Raw genomic sequence first — 17,763 nt, forward strand, 5'->3', positions numbered from 1 at the left:
TAAGATCCGGTGAAGATTTGGTAGATTTTGGTTAGATCCGGCGATGAGATGTAAGTTTTCTCTTAAATCTGGGCTTGAGGTGGTGTTTTTTGCTTCGATCTCGTGGTTGTCACACAGATCCGGCGAAGACGGTGATGATTCGACGAAGATCCGGCGATGAGATGGAAATTCTCGTTCAAATCTGGGCTTGTGTTGGTCTTTCTTGCTTCAATCCCGTGGTTGTCGCACAAATTGGGCGAAGATTCAGCAAGATCCAGTGAAGATTCAGTGAAGATTGGGCGAGATCCGGCGAAGATTTGGCGATTTCTGACGAAGATTTGGCGAAGATTGGAGGTTGAAACTCACTCCGACTTCGACCGACCCGACCGTTGTCCACCGAAGCCCGATCCGACTCGACCCGAAGTTGCCGGCGGTCGGCTGTGGGTCATTCAACCTCCCACCCGATGTGAGCGGGTCGGTTCCGGGTTGGGCACAAACTCGACCCGGACCGACCCGTGGACACCCCTATCAACTAGAATCACAAACTTATTAAATTGTTAAAATTCACGCTCTCAATAAGTTATTATTAATTAAAAGTAACATAAATTCATATAAGTTATGGCTAAAACCTATCTAAATTCTAACAAAAAGTCATTCCATATGAAATTATAATACTACCAGTACACTATGAGGATTGTGAAAATTTCCAACAATCAATCATTTAACCATTCTCACCAAAACATTTACATTAAAATTAGTATTAAAGAAACTCATGTCTAAATCACATGATATTTAAAAGAAGATTTATCATTTATTTTAAATTATTTTATAATCTATTATAATATTTGGTTTTTATTATATAATGTCAATAGTTTATATATAATTCGTGACTAAACCATACATCTCACCAATATAATATTAGTTCTTTTAAAAGTTGTACAAAATTAAACAACATTATCTGTTTTGTTATAAAAGGAATAAAAATATTATAGCACCGCTCTTGAAAAATAAATTACCAGGAAAAAAAGACTTGCAATTTTTTTGATATAAAATATTAGAAAAAAGATTTGCTATTTGACTCATTATTACATTACATAGCAGAACCTAACCTTCTTTTTTTCTTTCTTCCCTCCATTGCATTGAAATGTTGAAGTCTTTTTCCAAAAGATCAATTTCATTAATGAGGATTTAGAAAACCAAAATTTAAACAATTTTTGAATAATTACTTGATGTTGAACTTAATTGAGGGTCCGGACCTCAAGAACATATTAACCACTAATTATAGTTAACCAAATAAATTACTCTAAGCTTAGAACTTATGAACAATCTTGTCTTATATTATATAATATAAGTTAAAAAGATTCTTCGCCTCCGCTTCCTTCAAGTATATAGACTGTCTAATAAGTATACATGCATGCACAATAATAAGAAATACAAGAGTAAACTATGAGAGACTATATATATATATATATATATATACACACACACACAAGTAACAATTACCACTTGACATGTCAATGTCAAACTCAAACACTCACATAGCGCGTCCCATCACGCGCCGCTCACCTAGGAAATGGCGGGGGACATAAAAAACTGTCTCCCCCATTTAAAAAAGCCAAACCCTTTAGCATTTCTCTATTATATGTGGCCCATTTTTGTGATACGTTGAATCATTGTAGACAGACAGAGAGAGAGAGAGAGAAGAGAGAAGAGAGAACATAAGTACTAAGATGATTTGTGTGATCTAAAAGTCTATGTGTGTGCAGAGGTAGAGAGAGCTCTGAATTAATGTAACTTCAAAAAAAACAAACATATAAAAAGAAAGAGAGAGAGAGACAGAGATGTAATAAACAATTTGGTATCAAAGGGAAGTTCAAAGAATTGTCTAATATATGTGAGCTCCAAATGCACATGGGTTCTTGGTTTACTCTTCTCTCCCACATTTCTTTTTTTGTTTTTGGTTTTTCTTCTCTCCCACATGCTCTCCTCTCTCTTTAATAAACTTTCACTTTCTCTCTCCTCAGTAGTTAGCAATCCCATTCTTTTTTCAATACCATATTGGAAGTCTGGTTAACTGTACAGTTACAGAGATTCCTCAGATCTACAGTGAATGCCCATAAGCTCTTCAAAGCCTCAATACTCCATTCTTCTTCTTCTTTGGTTCAATCACAAACAAGAAAAAAAGGTTAGCTAATTGAACTTCTAATGCTTTGAGCTTAATTGTAAATTTTGATACGTGTTTGTTTTCGAATGCACGGTTTCATTGGTTTTCGGCTTGTTCTTTTGTTAATGGATCTCAGTTTCATTCTCTTGAATTCAATTTCCATCTTACTGTTTCTGTAGAATGTTATATCATTTTCATCCAAGATTTTTGTTTGTAATTGGCACAATTTGTTTTTTTGTTTAATTTTCCAGTTTAATCATAGAACGGGGTTTGGTTGTTCTGTTTTGTTGTCTATAATGGATACTAGAATACATTTTGGTTGAATACGATTGTTTTGGTTTTGTTTTTATTTTGAAAATGACAGAATTAATTATTTCTTTTTTTCTCTCAAAAAGTCCTTGAGAGTTTGCTAAGCATACTTTTTTGCCAGTTCATTTCTTCTGTTGAATATTGGATACTTTATGGCTATTATGAGAAAGTTTTAACTTTTCCTTGAAAATAAGGAATCTGGAAAAATTGTTTATTCTGCCAATTTCTTTATCTTCTTCAACATTCATTAATTTTTAACAGAATTTTGAAAAATAAAGAACTTCTCTGCATTTTCATTGATTCGTTTTACATGTAACCAATATGTCAAATTTCGTTACCTGAAATACTTTGATATTAATTCAAAGGTGAAGTAGTACAGCTAAACGGAATTACTTCTATGCAATGCCTTTGATATTGCCAACCAATCTTCTGACATTTCTTTTCATTTTTCTTTGTTTTAACTTTAAAAAGCCTACTTTGAGTTTCTACTTTTTAGAGCTTAGGTTATGTATGATATTGTGTCCCTTTTCAGACCTTGGGATGTGCTAGCCACAATTGCTTGATACCTTAAATGGACTAGTCACAAACAATGAGCCTCCCTGTGACTGGTCTTTATGCACCCATGTAATTCTCTCACAATTCAAATCCACAAAATCCTTAGTGTCCTTCACCAGGATCGGGTACCAGAGGAAGAGCAGGAAAATAATGCAAATTTTCTGACTCTATCCCCTCAGTTTCTTACTTCCAGTTCTTAATTTGCTGCCTTTATCTGAAAGTTCCAAACTTCTATCTTTTTCATTAAAAAAAAAAGAAAGGATGGAAGAAAGAAAAGTTGAAATTTTACTTCAAGGTGCTTGAATTTTAGGTAAGAAAGTGAAGTATCTGAAGCAAAAGAATTTTTTAGTAAAATTAGATTTTGAATAGGGTTGGACTTGTCATATATATACCAATGGCATATAGAGAGAATGAATTGTAGTAATCTCTTTCTAATTTCTTATTTAACTTATGCAGTTATCTTGACTTTTATTTGTTCAAAAAATTAAGCCAATTATTGTCCCCAACTCAGTCATTTTTCCATTAACTTGTGTAATTTAGTTTGAAACGAAACTGCAGTGTGCCTTCAGCATTGGATTTTCTCCTAGTGTTCTCTAAGGCTATCTTCTGGTTGTGAAGTGCTGCTCAAGATATATTTTGAGATAGCTGATGCATATTCTGAATCACTAAACAATTGTGTGGTAGTGTCAGGATGTTCATCTATGTTTTAGTCACCTGAATTGGATGTAATTTTAAGTGATTTTCATTGTTCCCGAGATGGAGAGTGATCATTTTGAAGAAATGGATATCGAAGGCCTGTCTTCAATGTGGCCTGAAGATATTGGAACTGATACTGGAAAGCAATTCAATGTAGAAAAGCCCAAAGGGGATCAAGATATGTTGGAGGAGGTTACAATAGTGGAGGAGCCAACAATTGTTGACTTCAAGCGTCTTTTAGAGCTAACAAATTATACTGACAAGGGCTCTTCTCAGTTGGCCTATCTTGTAAAACACTGGGAATATAAGCAGGCAAATGCTGTACGCCTTCTCAGAGAAGAACTCGACATCCTTAGCAAACAAAGGGAGGAAGCTGAGCTAAGAAAATTGGAGATATTGGAGGAGCACCAGTTTGAGGAAGAAAGATATGGCTGTGACAAACGTCCAATTTCTATACTGGATGAAATTTATGATATATGGCCAGATGTTCCCAGGAGAAAAAATGATGTTGTTGTCCAAAATAAGAGAGTTGAAGTCGAGGCTGAGTATGATACTGTTGTATACTGGAAACAGCGCGCCATGCATTTAGAGAAATTGTTGGAGGCAAGCATTCAGAGAGAGCAAATGCTCAAGGAGAAGCTACAAGAAAGTATACAGAGTCTTGAAAGGCAGTCCTCACCAGTGGAAGAATTGTCGCAGATTTTGAAACGAGCAGATAATTTCTTACATTTTGTACTTCAGAATGCACCCGTTGTTATTGGCCATCAGGTAATTTTGATATAGATAATGTAAATGCTATGTTTATAATTATGTTTCAAGATACCTCAGCTAGTTGTACTTTCATACTCATTTCAGTCATTTGTGATTGCTTTCATGGGGTTTTATATCTCTAACTGCTGAAATAGTAGATATACATTGTTATGGCTACAATCAGAAGCTTCTATGCCAGCAGATTGCAAAAATCAAGTAGAAAATGTTACTTTTGAAAAGTTAAGATAATTTTATGGAACAGTTTTATCCTGTCCTTAACAAATTTAGCTCTCCTATGACAGACATGCAGATATTTTCTTATTAGGAAAAAAGAAGAAGAAGCAAGACACACATCAGATATTTTGTTGCCATCTTATCCCTTCTTTAACTTTTTCTTCTAAGGGGAACAAGAGGGAACCTCATTAAAAAATTCCACAGAAAAAGATACTCAAATATATTAATTACTGGTAAAATGCTATGACAATACTCAAACCATCATGCTAAGGTCTTATTTGGGGTCAACTGAATCCTTTGTAGTCTATGTACCCTATATAGGGCTGTGCCTGTGTCATCTGTTTAAACAGTCTGTCTCTCAAAGACTCTTAAACACTTTCCTTTTTATGTTGCTTCAATCCTTCCCAATTTAAACCATATTATTAATAGATTACAGGTATACTTCTATACTACATAGATGTATTCAATACCCTATAAGAGATTTAGGGAGTGGAACTTCTATAAGATTGAGAGAAACAAGCATTTTGATTCTAAATTGTTAGAATAATGGTTAAGTGATTAAATTCACAATTTCCTAACAAATTAAACTTTTGGGACAAAGCACACATGTGAGGGGGAGTGTTAGCATAATGGTTTAGTGATTAAATTCATCATTTCGTAACACCTTAAGCTTTTGAGAGTTTATTATAAATAAATCCCTTCATTGACTTGCGTGTGACAATGCCAGTGTAGATGGAAATATTACTTCAGCCTTCAGTAATTTGCAGTTGTTGAACAATGAATTTTCACTTGGCCATATTACAATTATGAATTTACAACAAATACCTTTTCCTGTTGTAACTCATAGCCGTATAACTTGTCATATTTTTTTTAAAAAAACTTATTCACTATATCTGTGTGTATGTAAGTCATTTTGTGCTTTTATTTCCACTACAATGGTTTTCTTTCCATCTTTTGGCATTAATGGAATAATTCTTTGATCATTTCTTTCAGGATAAAGAGTTGCGCTATCGCTTTATCTATAATCACTTTCCAAGTTTACATGAGGAGGTAATTATATGCTACTGAAGTTCTTGTCAAAGGTTTGATGAGATTGATGTATAGTTTTGTTCCTTTTTGCAAGTTAAACCCTTTATTTAAGTGTTGGCCTGAAACCTAAGCACATAGTTACTTTTTGAGTAGAGTTTTTTTTTTTCCTTATTATAATTTCTCTTGCTTCCCTGCCATATCCTTTAAAAAAAAAATCTTTGGGTTTGTCAAATGCCAATGAAGTATTTTTTTTTTTCCACCCTTAATTTTTTCCCAGGACATTATAGGAAGAACAGATGTTGAAATCTTCACTGGATCTGGTGTTAAAGAATCTCAAGAGTTCAAAAGAGAAGTATTGGAAAAAGGGTTACCAGCAAAGAGGGAAATTACATTTGAGACAGAATTATTTGGAGCAAAGACATTTCTGATATACGTAGAACCTGTCTTTAGCAAGGCAGGGGAGACAATTGGTATAAATTATATGGGAATGGATGTAACCGATCAGGTAATTTCATTCTGCTTTTAGTGGTCACACTTGGATGAGCACTTTACTTATTTGTTGATTTTGTGAAAGTTAAAAGTATAATTCTACTTATAACAATTAAGGCTTTAAAAAGCCGTATATAAACAAATACACAAAAAAGCTAAAAGAAAAAGCTTCAGTGGCATACAGACACATTTGTTACACACATACATACATAATGCTTTTTTATGTTCTTGACTGCACAATAGGTGAGAAAACGAGAGAGGATGGCAAGGGTTAGAGAGGAGATAGCAGTACAAAAGGCCAAGGAATCAGAACTGAACAAAACAATTCATATAACAGGTTACTTGGTGAAATCTATGAAGTTTTGAATTTCAACTCGTGGTTCTAGAGCTGCAAAGTTTATTCTGATTTTACTTTTTTTTTTTTGTACCCTTTGCAGAGGAGACAATGAGAGCAAAACAAATGCTAGCTACAATGTCTCATGAGATAAGATCTCCTCTAACTGGAGTGGTTAGCATGGCTGAGATTCTTTCCACAACAAAACTTGATCGAGAGCAACGACAACTGTTGGGTGTCATGATATCTTCTGGGGATTTGGTCCTTCAACTTATAAATGACATCCTTGACCTTTCCAAGGTTGAGTCAGGTTTGAAATTCATCTCTGCTCTTCTTTATTTTGGTGCTTCCTATTGAAATAGATACTGTAAAAAGGCTTCTCATTTTTTTTAACATTTGCGTTATATTCCAAAAGGATTAGTCAAGTTATAATTAGGATTCATGTAATTACTTACATAGCCCAAATTGACTTGTACATGCTCTATGTGGGATTTAACACATGCTTGTATAATACACACTCATCAAATCCAATCCACATAATCCGCGGTATCACAAGCCCTTATCACAAGACTAATAGCATCATATCCTGTGTACTGGGCTCCATAGGCAGGCTAGAGTCCCATGTACTGGTCCTATGGGAGAGGGTCATGTAGAACATCCACAACTACCACCTGTATATCCTTCACAACATTACATAAAATAACAATATATTTGCACTATGGCCCACGTTAGCCCCATGGATCATGTCACCGAAATCATTCATTGGGTACAATTAAGCAAGAATATTATTTGTTAAGGGCCTTGTAGCTGAATAATTGTTTATGAACAAAATGCTTGGAGGTTTAGAGAGAAAAATATTCGAATTGTGAAATTAGCAACATGCAATAATTATTTCTCCATAAAAATAAATAAAAGAAAGAATATTTTATTCAAGATAAAGAACAACAAATTTAGTTCACTGCACAAAACAATGCACAAGGATGTTTCAAAGGGTGTATACTAAACGTAATTGAAAAAAAAAAGGTCCTAATTAAACGTAATAAATCTAATCCCTAAAGGAATTCGTTGTTAGGTCACTTTAGCCAGGCTATAATCTAATCAAATTGGAAGTTCTGTATTTACTTTATTCGTTTATGAACAATTCAATTTCATGGGTTAACGGTCAGAGCACATAAATCCCCAAATTGTTTATAAAATCCTAACCCTAAAATTCTAATTAAGTAATTTAAAAATATTATTCTCATCGACTTGGGATTTAAATCATTGTTAGGGGTCTTATAACATGTTTGGGCAGTCAATTTGAAGAATTTATACCCGAAATTTAAAATCCCTAAATTAAGCTAAAAACCTAACCCTAACGAAGAAATTTCTCAAATTCCAACCAAAACATCTAGAATTAGTGAAATCGACACCAAAGATTGAAATAATGGCCTGAACTACATACTAGGGGTGGTTCAATTGAGTCAAAAATCAAGAGAGCCCAGATGGGTCATGATCAAACAAAAACCCCAAACTTGCCGACGATATTTGGCTGGAATCCAGTGATGGCTCGCTGTCCCAAGTTTGGGCAGCAATGGTTTTGGGCAAAGAACTCGAAAGAAAAAAATAAAAATGTAATCTTGATTTTGAGCGATTTTTGGTTGTCTGATGAGTCTCTGGGAGGTAATATAGGTTCAATCGTTTAAGGACGTGTAAGTTTATAAAATTCTTTTATTTTTTTTCCCTTTTAATAAGTTTAGCTACAAAATTGGTTGTAATTTAAAGTTATAAATTTACTCAATATCTTTTTATTGGAGGTGAATTTTGAAAAATCCACTATTGGATTACATTTTCTTCTTATATTCTCCATGCTTGCAAAATTTCAAGAAAATTAAATATTAATAGCTATGCCATCAATGAATTTTTTAAATTGCAAGTTTTTGTAATTTAAAATTATGCACAAAATATAAGTTTATACATCATATAGTGAATGATATTCGATTGAAACAAAATTTAACATGTGTATTAAAGGCGTAAAGAAGATGCAATTTAACGGTTAGATTTTCAAAATATGTTGTAATGTTTATTTTATTGAGTGAGTTTATAGCCTTAAACTACAACCAATTTTGTAGCTAAACTTTCTCCTTAATTTATTATATTTATATTTTGGTTATACACCAATCTTCACCTTTTTCTCTATATATACATTATATAAGTGGGTTCCAGTTAGCTCAACTGGTAAAGTATCTAATGGTTGAATAAGAGATTTGGTCTAATAATAAAGAGCTATTACCAAGAGCGGACGCCATATGTTGAAACTCTCTCTCTCTCAAAAAAAAAAAAAAAAAATTATATATACAATGTATATATGTGAAGATGTTTGTATACATAAAAAGGCACACACATGGGGTCAGAGAGATTCAGACACTCACATATTTGTGCATTCTATGCGTAGGAGTTCTCTTCTCTGTAACTGATGGAAGATTCTCCTATACTATACTACCATTGCCACTTTTGTTGTTGATGGTAGGATTAGTTAGACAATTTCTTCAAATTGTTTGTTGTCTATTTTTTGTCACATTCAACTTTGCCCTCTTCATGCTGATTTTTCTTTTAACTATTTATTTTTTTTCCCCTTCCTTTAGGTGTTATGAAGTTGGAAGCTACAAAATTTAGGCCTAGACAGGTAGTGAAGCATGTGCTTCAGACTGCTGCAGCATCATTACAGAAAATTTTGACCTTGGAAGGACATGTTGCAGATGATGTTCCAGTAGAGGTGAGAATTTAGATGAACTTGCCTGCCTCTTTGCCTGAGAGTTTCAAATAATTTTTAAAGCTACTATTTTCTAGAAACTATAGATTTCCTGTAATGCAATGTTGTCACTAAACTATATTACTAATCAGATGCACGTGCTTTTTTCCCTCTCTATTCTTACTGAAGATTAGAAAAAGAAAATGTCATAGAAGTGAGTATCCCAACACTGACTGGCACTTTACATGTCATTGTCTGAACTCATTCATTATGCAGGGAATAAATATTCCAAAGAAGCTAGGTGACTGAAAGTTAGAAACAAGATAATCAATTATTTTGAATTACATACACAGCATGTGTCTCCAAAAAATTTAATTAGGGCCATTGAATTTTTCAAAAGGAATGACTTGAGAAAGTAAGATATTTAAAGAATATTGTGATACAAAAATCGTAGCTTTTGTATGTCATACCACTGTAAATGGTGAGATACACTGTTTATTTTAACAGTGTTAATATTTCTTTTGCAAGTTATTTTAAGCATTATATGTTGATTCTCAGGTTATTGGGGATGTTCTAAGGATTCGACAAATTCTCACAAACTTAATCAGGTACTAAACTTCATAGGAGGGATGTTTATTCGTCAAGGATTCCTTAGATGATGTAGCTATATTATATGAAATAAAAGGTGTCTTGCATCGAGCTTTGAGCTTGGAATATATTTTCCTGGACCCCATTAATCATGTTTGTATTATGATCAACAACTTATCTCGCTGTACCTTTAAATACATTAGTTTTTGCTTGTTGCAGCAATGCTATCAAGTTTACTCATGAAGGAAAAGTTGGGATAAACCTTTTTGTGGTACCAGATCCATCTTCTAGAAAAGGAGAAGGATGTAATCAAAACTCAACTGCAGATGATCCAACAGTTTCAGCAAATAGACCAAAAGAAAAGAAAAACCTGCCAACATTTCAAAGTAGGTTTGATTGGAAAGGTACTCATGATCGAAGACATGGTGAAGGTCATCATCCATTAAATGATGAACCTGGAACCCCAGTTAAGAGTAAGGACTCAGTGGATGGAGATAATGAGAAGCAATCTCATTCTCCTGAAATGACAGTATGGATACGCTGTGATGTATATGACACAGGAATTGGAATACCAGGTAATGCACCTCTCTGTTGATAAATTGAAGCAGAGAATCAAGAATTTGTATTTGTATTTTTTTTGGACCTGTTTCTTTTATGATCCATCTCTTCCTTACATCTTGTAGTTGATTCCTGTTATTGAGAGTAGTAACTACATTTTTCATTATTATATAACAGAAAAAGCTTTACCTACACTTTTCAAGAAGTACATGCAAGTAAGTGCGGATCATGCTCGAAAGTATGGTGGGACTGGATTAGGACTAGCAATCTGCAAACAATTGGTAAATTTTTCCTCCCATCAGTAATTCTATTATTAGAACTTCCCCCCCTTACCCCCCTCCCCCCAAAAAAAGTAGTCTCTGGGACAGTACAAGGAAGTTGACATCTGAAGCATTTGTGCTTTGCTTGTGACTATGACATTTTTTTAAAAAAATTTACGTATATTATTCTAAATAATCTATTTATCAGTATATCATGTTATTGAATTATTTTTCAAGCATGTAGCCCTTGTCAAATTTTCTTCTCAATACAAGTTTTATGCTGAGAAGAATCGAATCAGAAAAAAGGTTTGAATAGTAGAATAGATAGTTTATACATGAACCATGCTAAATCTTAAAGATCACTCAAACATGCAGCTGTTACTGTGGTAGTGTAAAAGGTATTAGAGATCAAGATTAAGTTCCTTTTTAAAAAAAGGAATTTTTTTATGTATCTTTCAGCAAGTGACAATTTATTGTTCATTTTTGGTCAAGACAAATTTCTTGTTCATTATTGTGCAACTCAATCTTGTATCTTAGGTTTTTGGTTCAATTGCATAGTATGAAGGTCAAATATGCTGTGGTGAATTTATGAGTATTGCTCTAAAATACACAAAAGACAGGACTGACTGAATGATGCTCTCAAAATTGCTGAGAGATCCCAAGGAGAAGAACCTCTTGATTAAAAAAAAAAATGAAGGATTTAAAGGGACTATTAGTTATGGATAGTGGACTGTGTACAGTAAGAATAGCATGCTAATGGTTGGTAAACATGGAATTATCCAGGTCGAAGGCTCATGTTTTGCAACCCTTCCAAATGCATTTCACTGTGAGGCAACCAAAATTTTAGTATTTTAAAATTTTATTCTAAGAGCATGTTTATGTTAATGCTAGAAAAAGCATTTACTTGGAAAGATCATTGTGTATGATATTCATGTTTCATTCCTTTTTCTGTGGTGCAAAATTTTCCAGTATTGTACTGTATTGAAACAATTTGACTTCTTAATGAAACACCATTTTCCTAACCATTTCAAGTATTTGAAATAGGTTGAGCTGATGGGAGGTCGTCTCACTGTGTCTAGCCAGGAACACTGTGGGTCTACATTTACGTTTGTATTACCTTACAAAGTTTCAACCACATCTGATGATTCTGATGATCCTGATGAGCTCTCCGATATGGCTGATCATGATGCGATGACTGATGATTCAACTGAGAGCTTTTTCCAATTTCAGCCTCGCACTTTAGGTTCACTATTCTCTTCGAATGGGTCCAGCAGGACCCAAAAGTTTCTACCACATAGTATGGGGTATCCTAGGCCAAATAAACTCAATGGGTTCTCAGAGAATTCTTATGCATTTCCCTCTATTAATGTTGGATCAAAAGAGCCATCTTCAGTTGAGGATGCCTGTTCAATGGTTGATGATGCAAAGACACTATGTGAACCAGAGAGTTCATCCAGCCATACCTCAGACCCTGGTAATAGACATGCAGTTTGTAGAGACAAACATACTCAAGGTGACACAAGCAATCCATTCCAAAATCCTATTACAAATTCCACTGGTCACTCTGAAGTAAGCAGAGAAGTGGCTGTAGAGGTAAAGACAAGAGAACCTCAAGGAACATGTCAGAGGCAGGAGAAGTCTGACACAAGTTCCCAGTGCATTTCCAGTAGCAGTATGGAAGCACCCAAATCAACATTAAAACCTAAAATCCTTCTTGTTGAAGATAACAAGACCATTGTAATGGTGACACAGTCAATGATGAAGCATTTAGGCCATAGCATAGATATTGTGAATAATGGAGTTGAAGCAGTGCGTGCAGTTCAACGTCATACTTATGATCTCATTCTGATGGTAATTTCTAGAATGCCAAATTTTATGTTTTGTCACTGTTGCTTTTAGTTGAGTTGGTGTCATTCATGTTTTGGGAAACAGATATCATGCACACTCACTCTTTGTCAAATATGATCTATGGCACTAACAATTGCTTGCTTTCCCTCTTTATCCTGATTCTAGAACTTAATCCTTAGTATGGAATCAAATGGAACGGTCGTAATGACTATCTGCCTTGTTGACAACAAAATGAGTATATTTTTCCTTCAAGGCTTTCGATTCTATAACTCTTGACTCTAAAAGGTACATTGTGAACCATAAACATTTGAACGGGAAGGTCCTTATCCCAGTATGGCAAGAATCAAGTGATATATTTAAATAATGGCCAAGTGCAGTGATCATGCAAAATGCCTTAGTTACCACCTATTTTAGAATCTACTGAAACCTGCACCTCTCTGTATCTAATTTTAACCTTGGCATAGCATTATAGCACAAATGATGGAACTTCCAAAGCTATTTCTAAATCACATGGGATAGATTTCTTTGTTTATTTTGTGAGTTCCTCAAGCAGCCATGAACTTTTTTCAGGCTATGCTAGAAGAGGGGCTTTTTATAGAAGACAAACATATTTGCTGTTATACCATAGAAGGGACAACTAAGTATCCTCACAAACATAGACAACACAGCTCATCAATCAGAGCTTGAGAATAATCTTGAGTTCACTATTCTGTTTTTATTTTATTTCTATAGATTACCTTCTGGAGTCAGGACCAAAGAAAAAAGTGCAGGAAAACTGAAAATTAGTTTGCTTAAGACCTTGTTATTTTGTACTAAGCAAAATAATTTTTTAGTTTTGGTAATTGTATACCATATAAATTGTGCAGGATGTCTGCATGCCAGTTATGGATGGCCTTAAAGCTACGAGAATAATTCGTTCTTTTGAGGAAACTGGCAATTGGGATGCTGCAGTGGCAGCTGGAATTGAACAAGCTGTGCCTTCAGATTCATTACAAAATGGTTTGGGTTCTATGCCATCTGCAAAGAGGATGCCCATCATAGCGGTGAGTCCCTCTAATCTTATTCACCCACAAAATTGATGCTATATTATTTTATCATTTCTAGGCCTTCTCATCTTTGCATATATATATATATATATGTGTGTGTGTGTGTGTGTGTAACTATATTACGTATATATTTTTTCAATAACATATTTACTTACACGGACTCTTATACTAGTTGAGGATGTTATCCTCTTTGCCACTGCTCTATAGTGGCATAGATCAGCTAGATTGATCAACTTTAGGGTTTAATTCGATGATTTTCCTAATTAAAAATTAATCTGTTGCAGTAAAGCAATTTCAATATGTGACCCTTTCTAAGCAGTCATAATTGTATGACAATTGATTAATTAACCTTTTGAGGTTTGACAGATAGCTTGACTTCTCAATTTTCACAATGATTTTCTTCTCTTTGTTGATCTCCACTTTTTGCAACTTTAAATATAGAGGTTTAATTCTATTTATGATAATTATTAATAACAATCATTATCAGTGTTATCATAATTTATATTATACATACATACATATATGTGCATGCCTGCGTGTGTGCCGGTTTACAATGATCTATCCACTAACTAAACAAGGTGATACAAATGCAGATGACAGCAAATGCATTGGCAGAGAGTGCAGATGAGTGTTTGGCAAATGGTATGGACTCATTTGTGTCAAAGCCAGTAAATTTACAAAGATTGAAAGAATGTCTCGAAAAATATTTACCATGATGTCTCCTGTAAATTTATGATTGTGTATAAAAATGACGGCGTGCTAGGAAAGTTTTGTAATCAATATATCGTGTTCTTCTCTGCCATTAGCATCTATTTAGAAGTTGTATAGATATACGTATTTTTCTTTCTTTGGTCTCCGTCCAAGAGCATCTACCATTGTCTTCTAAGGATTGGAGTCATCTGTGAATTTTAACTAGGAGTTAAAAGTGAAAGCAAATGCAGAAAAGTGTTTTGTGTAATCTTCTGGCAGAAAGATGCTCGGTATTCTTGACAGTAAAAGGAATTTCTATTATATTCTCATTACTAATACTCGTACCAGATCAGACTCGTTGAAATTACAGACAAATAGACTTAATAGTGTTTTGTGAAATCTTCTTGGTCAACGCTCTGTTTGTTTCGATGGATGAAAAATCTCATCTAAGATAATTTTTCGTATTTTTCAGTATTTGGTAGTGTTAAAAAAATGAATTAAAAAAAATCTATTTTTGATCAACAGAAAAGTACAGCTTATTTTTAGAGATTGTTTTCAATTAAATATTTTTGGAAAATAATTCTATCTCACAACAAGCTTGATAGGTTAAAAATGTATTGATTCATTGAGTAAATTAACCAATTAATTAGCCAAATAAATTAATTAAGTCAATTTAACATGCAATATGCGTGGTAGCACAAATAAATCACCAACTAGGTTAATGCAGTAGCAAATAAATTTGACATAAGTGATTTGTTTACGAATGGGGAAAACTACCGAGGCAAAATCCCACCGGGTGAATTTAAGGTCACCACTCCTGAGAATCCACTATTATCAAAACAAATGGTTATAAGTAAATGAATTCCAATACCTTATACCAACCTATAGTTGAACCCTTACCCAATACACAATTGGACTTGTAATGTAGTGACAATCTCTCATTTTAACACACGGCTCCCAGTACGTGACTAACCAATCGATGTGCGGATTCTAGTACGTAGCTTACACACCAACTTGAGAAAGATGTTGGCTGCAAAATTATTCAGTTCATCCACACGATGAAGATTAAGAAGCTAGGGCAAATTGTCTCCAGTTACAATATGCATGTAACAACAAGTGCAACAACCCCTTTTACGGTCCTTAAAATAATCCTTATATATGTCTAGGGTTGTGAAAAAAGAAACCTTACACAAATAGCTTGGATATGCGTGAAAAACAGATCTGAAAATCTGATTTTTGTAATTTTTGATAGATAGATAGACTATCTGTTGAGCCGCTGTCGAGTTTCGGGGAAAAAGCTTCTTTATATCTCGATAAATACAATCTGTTGAGTTTTAAAATACAGTAATTCTTCACTTGTTTCTTGAATAGATTTGCATGACTTTAACTCTTAACTTGAACACAAAGTTGCTTGAAGACTTAAATCATCCTAAATTTACCCAATTACAAGTAAAGTATGTTTTGTCGTCAAAGGATTAGCAAATTCTAAATGACATATGTACATAACAATTTCCATATATGTCCTAACAAAGCTAAATAAAAGAAGTTGAGAAACTATTCTTCAACTCATTTAAGATTACTACCAAACATAGAAAAATAAGATAATTTTTTAGAAATACTTAACTCAAATATTTAAGTGACATTCACATGTTCCTATAAGGGACCTTAAATTTTTAACTCAAATATTTTTCAATGCATTATGTGTTAGAATTAGTGCCCTTAAATCCTATTGTACAATGCTATGTATTTTATTATGTATGACATTATGTATGACTTAATGTTGTGTTTAATAAAATTGTTTTATTATTATCTAAAAATAATGGTAACATCAATATTGAGACATTATCATATAGTCCATGAGATGCATAGTATGTGATTTATGTGAAAAGTCACAGAAGATATAAATCACAAGTTCTTTGTAAACTTAAAATGTAGTTCGTAGTCGGTGATGAAAATTGGGCATTTCATCTGCGAAGACTATAATATATCAACTAAGATGATTTGTCTTGATCATGGAAATGGAGATTTCTAGTTGTTATGTTTTAAGAGTTAAAACATATTGAATAGGATTGGTGTGAGATTTATTATTCTCCTAACGATTGTCAAATGAATAATAAACTCACAACTTATATTTGCATGAACTTTTGATCCTAAGAGAATAATGGACTTGATCATGAGGTGTAAGTTGCTTTGATATATTAGGAGTGAGATCTAGAGTAACGGTCAAAACCTCAGTATGTTGGGCAACCACATTTAATGTTGATGGAACATATATTCTCAAGATGGAATTCATAGTCTCTTAACGGAGATACAAATATTCTCTTGAGATAAGTTTAATGGGTTTGTTATTCAGAATATTCGGCCTAACTACTTTAGTAAATAGTTATTAAAGTATATATTTATGAAATTAGATTTCATAAATATATGATGAATAACTTAAAGGGTTAAACTGGGTACTCAAGGATAAGATGTAGTAATTTACAAAGTGGCAGTTTACATTCATGATTTTGTGTTACTACGAATATTTTATGAAGGAGTTGAATGTATAATAAAGTCTTGGGATATAATTTATAGATAAGGCCTAGAGTGCAACTATGTTTATATAGTGGTATTAAATAAAGTTAATGGTAACTTTAAACTTGTCAAGAGTTGACAGAAAAGTCCAAGGCCCGTTAGAGCTAGTGTCTTATTGGTCCCTTTTGGTCCCACTCCAAGCCACACACTTAAGCCCAATTGGAAAGGCCTAAAAGGTCAACCCAATTAGATAATCGGTTAGACACAAAGGGAAAGATATATAGAATTTTCTGTAGAGAATTTTAGAAGAACACCGTTGTGAAGTGGTGTATGTAAGTATTAGATACTTTGACATTCTCCCTTTGGAACTGATTGAGAGACCATACATCTTGGGCGTTAGTGGAATTGGAGTGAAGATTGAAAGTGTTCCCAAGTGATTTTGATCTTAGTTTTTGAAATTCAAAGCTCCAAGGTACACTTTCTTATTCTTAAATTCTGAAACTTATATAGTACATGTTAACTTACATGAATGAAGTAGATCCGTTATTTTTCCGCTGCGCACATGCATATTTCCATCATTATGATATCAACACTATGAAGCAAAATGACATAACATTATAAGGGACCTTAAATTTACGTTATTATCTATATGGGTAATTAATTTTTACCAATAAGGTTATAAGGGACCTTAAATTAATTTATATCTATATATATCTAAAAGTTAAAGTATAGCATTTATTGTTACTACGCTCTAGTTGAGCCACATCAGCATCCATATCGTTATTTTTTTTTCTTTCCAATTTTTCTATAATTGTTTTTAACATTTATTTTTTTAATATTTACACTTCTCTAACCTTTCTCTCTCACTTACCTTTTTATTTTCCCACTACTTCTTCAACCTTTTTCCCTTTCTTACCTTTTCATCTCTCTACTGCTTCTTCAACCATTCTCCCTTCTTTATATTTTCATCCCTCCACTACCCTTTACAT

The 17,763-nt window shown here is 33.6% G+C and overlaps 1 protein-coding gene across 1 annotated transcript; it reads left to right on the top strand.

Moving 5' to 3' along the window:
• Nucleotides 1-1,950: 1,950 nt before the first annotated feature.
• Nucleotides 1,951-14,525, top strand: LOC142622380 (histidine kinase 5). Its single transcript, XM_075795832.1, has 13 exons — nt 1,951-2,164; nt 3,566-4,471; nt 5,681-5,737; nt 5,994-6,221; nt 6,449-6,542; nt 6,643-6,849; nt 9,164-9,294; nt 9,829-9,878; nt 10,078-10,433; nt 10,594-10,697; nt 11,721-12,527; nt 13,391-13,567; nt 14,164-14,525. Exons 2-13 carry the CDS (start codon nt 3,764-3,766, stop codon nt 14,284-14,286), a joined length of 3,042 nt encoding a protein of 1,013 aa, XP_075651947.1. The 5' UTR covers nt 1,951-2,164; nt 3,566-3,763; the 3' UTR covers nt 14,287-14,525.
• The last annotated feature ends 3,238 nt before the right edge of the window (nt 14,526-17,763 follow it).

Source organism: Castanea sativa, chromosome 1 (assembly GCF_040712315.1).
Source record: "Castanea sativa cultivar Marrone di Chiusa Pesio chromosome 1, ASM4071231v1".
Classification (NCBI taxonomy): Eukaryota; Viridiplantae; Streptophyta; class Magnoliopsida; order Fagales; family Fagaceae; genus Castanea; species Castanea sativa.

What these genes read in the sequence shown, in the direction of transcription:
- LOC142622380 (XM_075795832.1), top strand. Translation starts at nt 3,764, where the DNA reads ATGGAGAGTGATCATTTTGAAGAAATGGATATCGAAGGCCTGTCTTCA. An exon ending in CCGTTGTTATTGGCCATCAG is followed by an intron (nt 4,472 to 5,680) that starts GTAATTTTGATA and finishes CATTTCTTTCAG; the next exon opens with GATAAAGAGTTGCGCTATCG. An exon ending in GAATGGATGTAACCGATCAG is followed by an intron (nt 6,222 to 6,448) that starts GTAATTTCATTC and finishes ACTGCACAATAG; the next exon opens with GTGAGAAAACGAGAGAGGAT.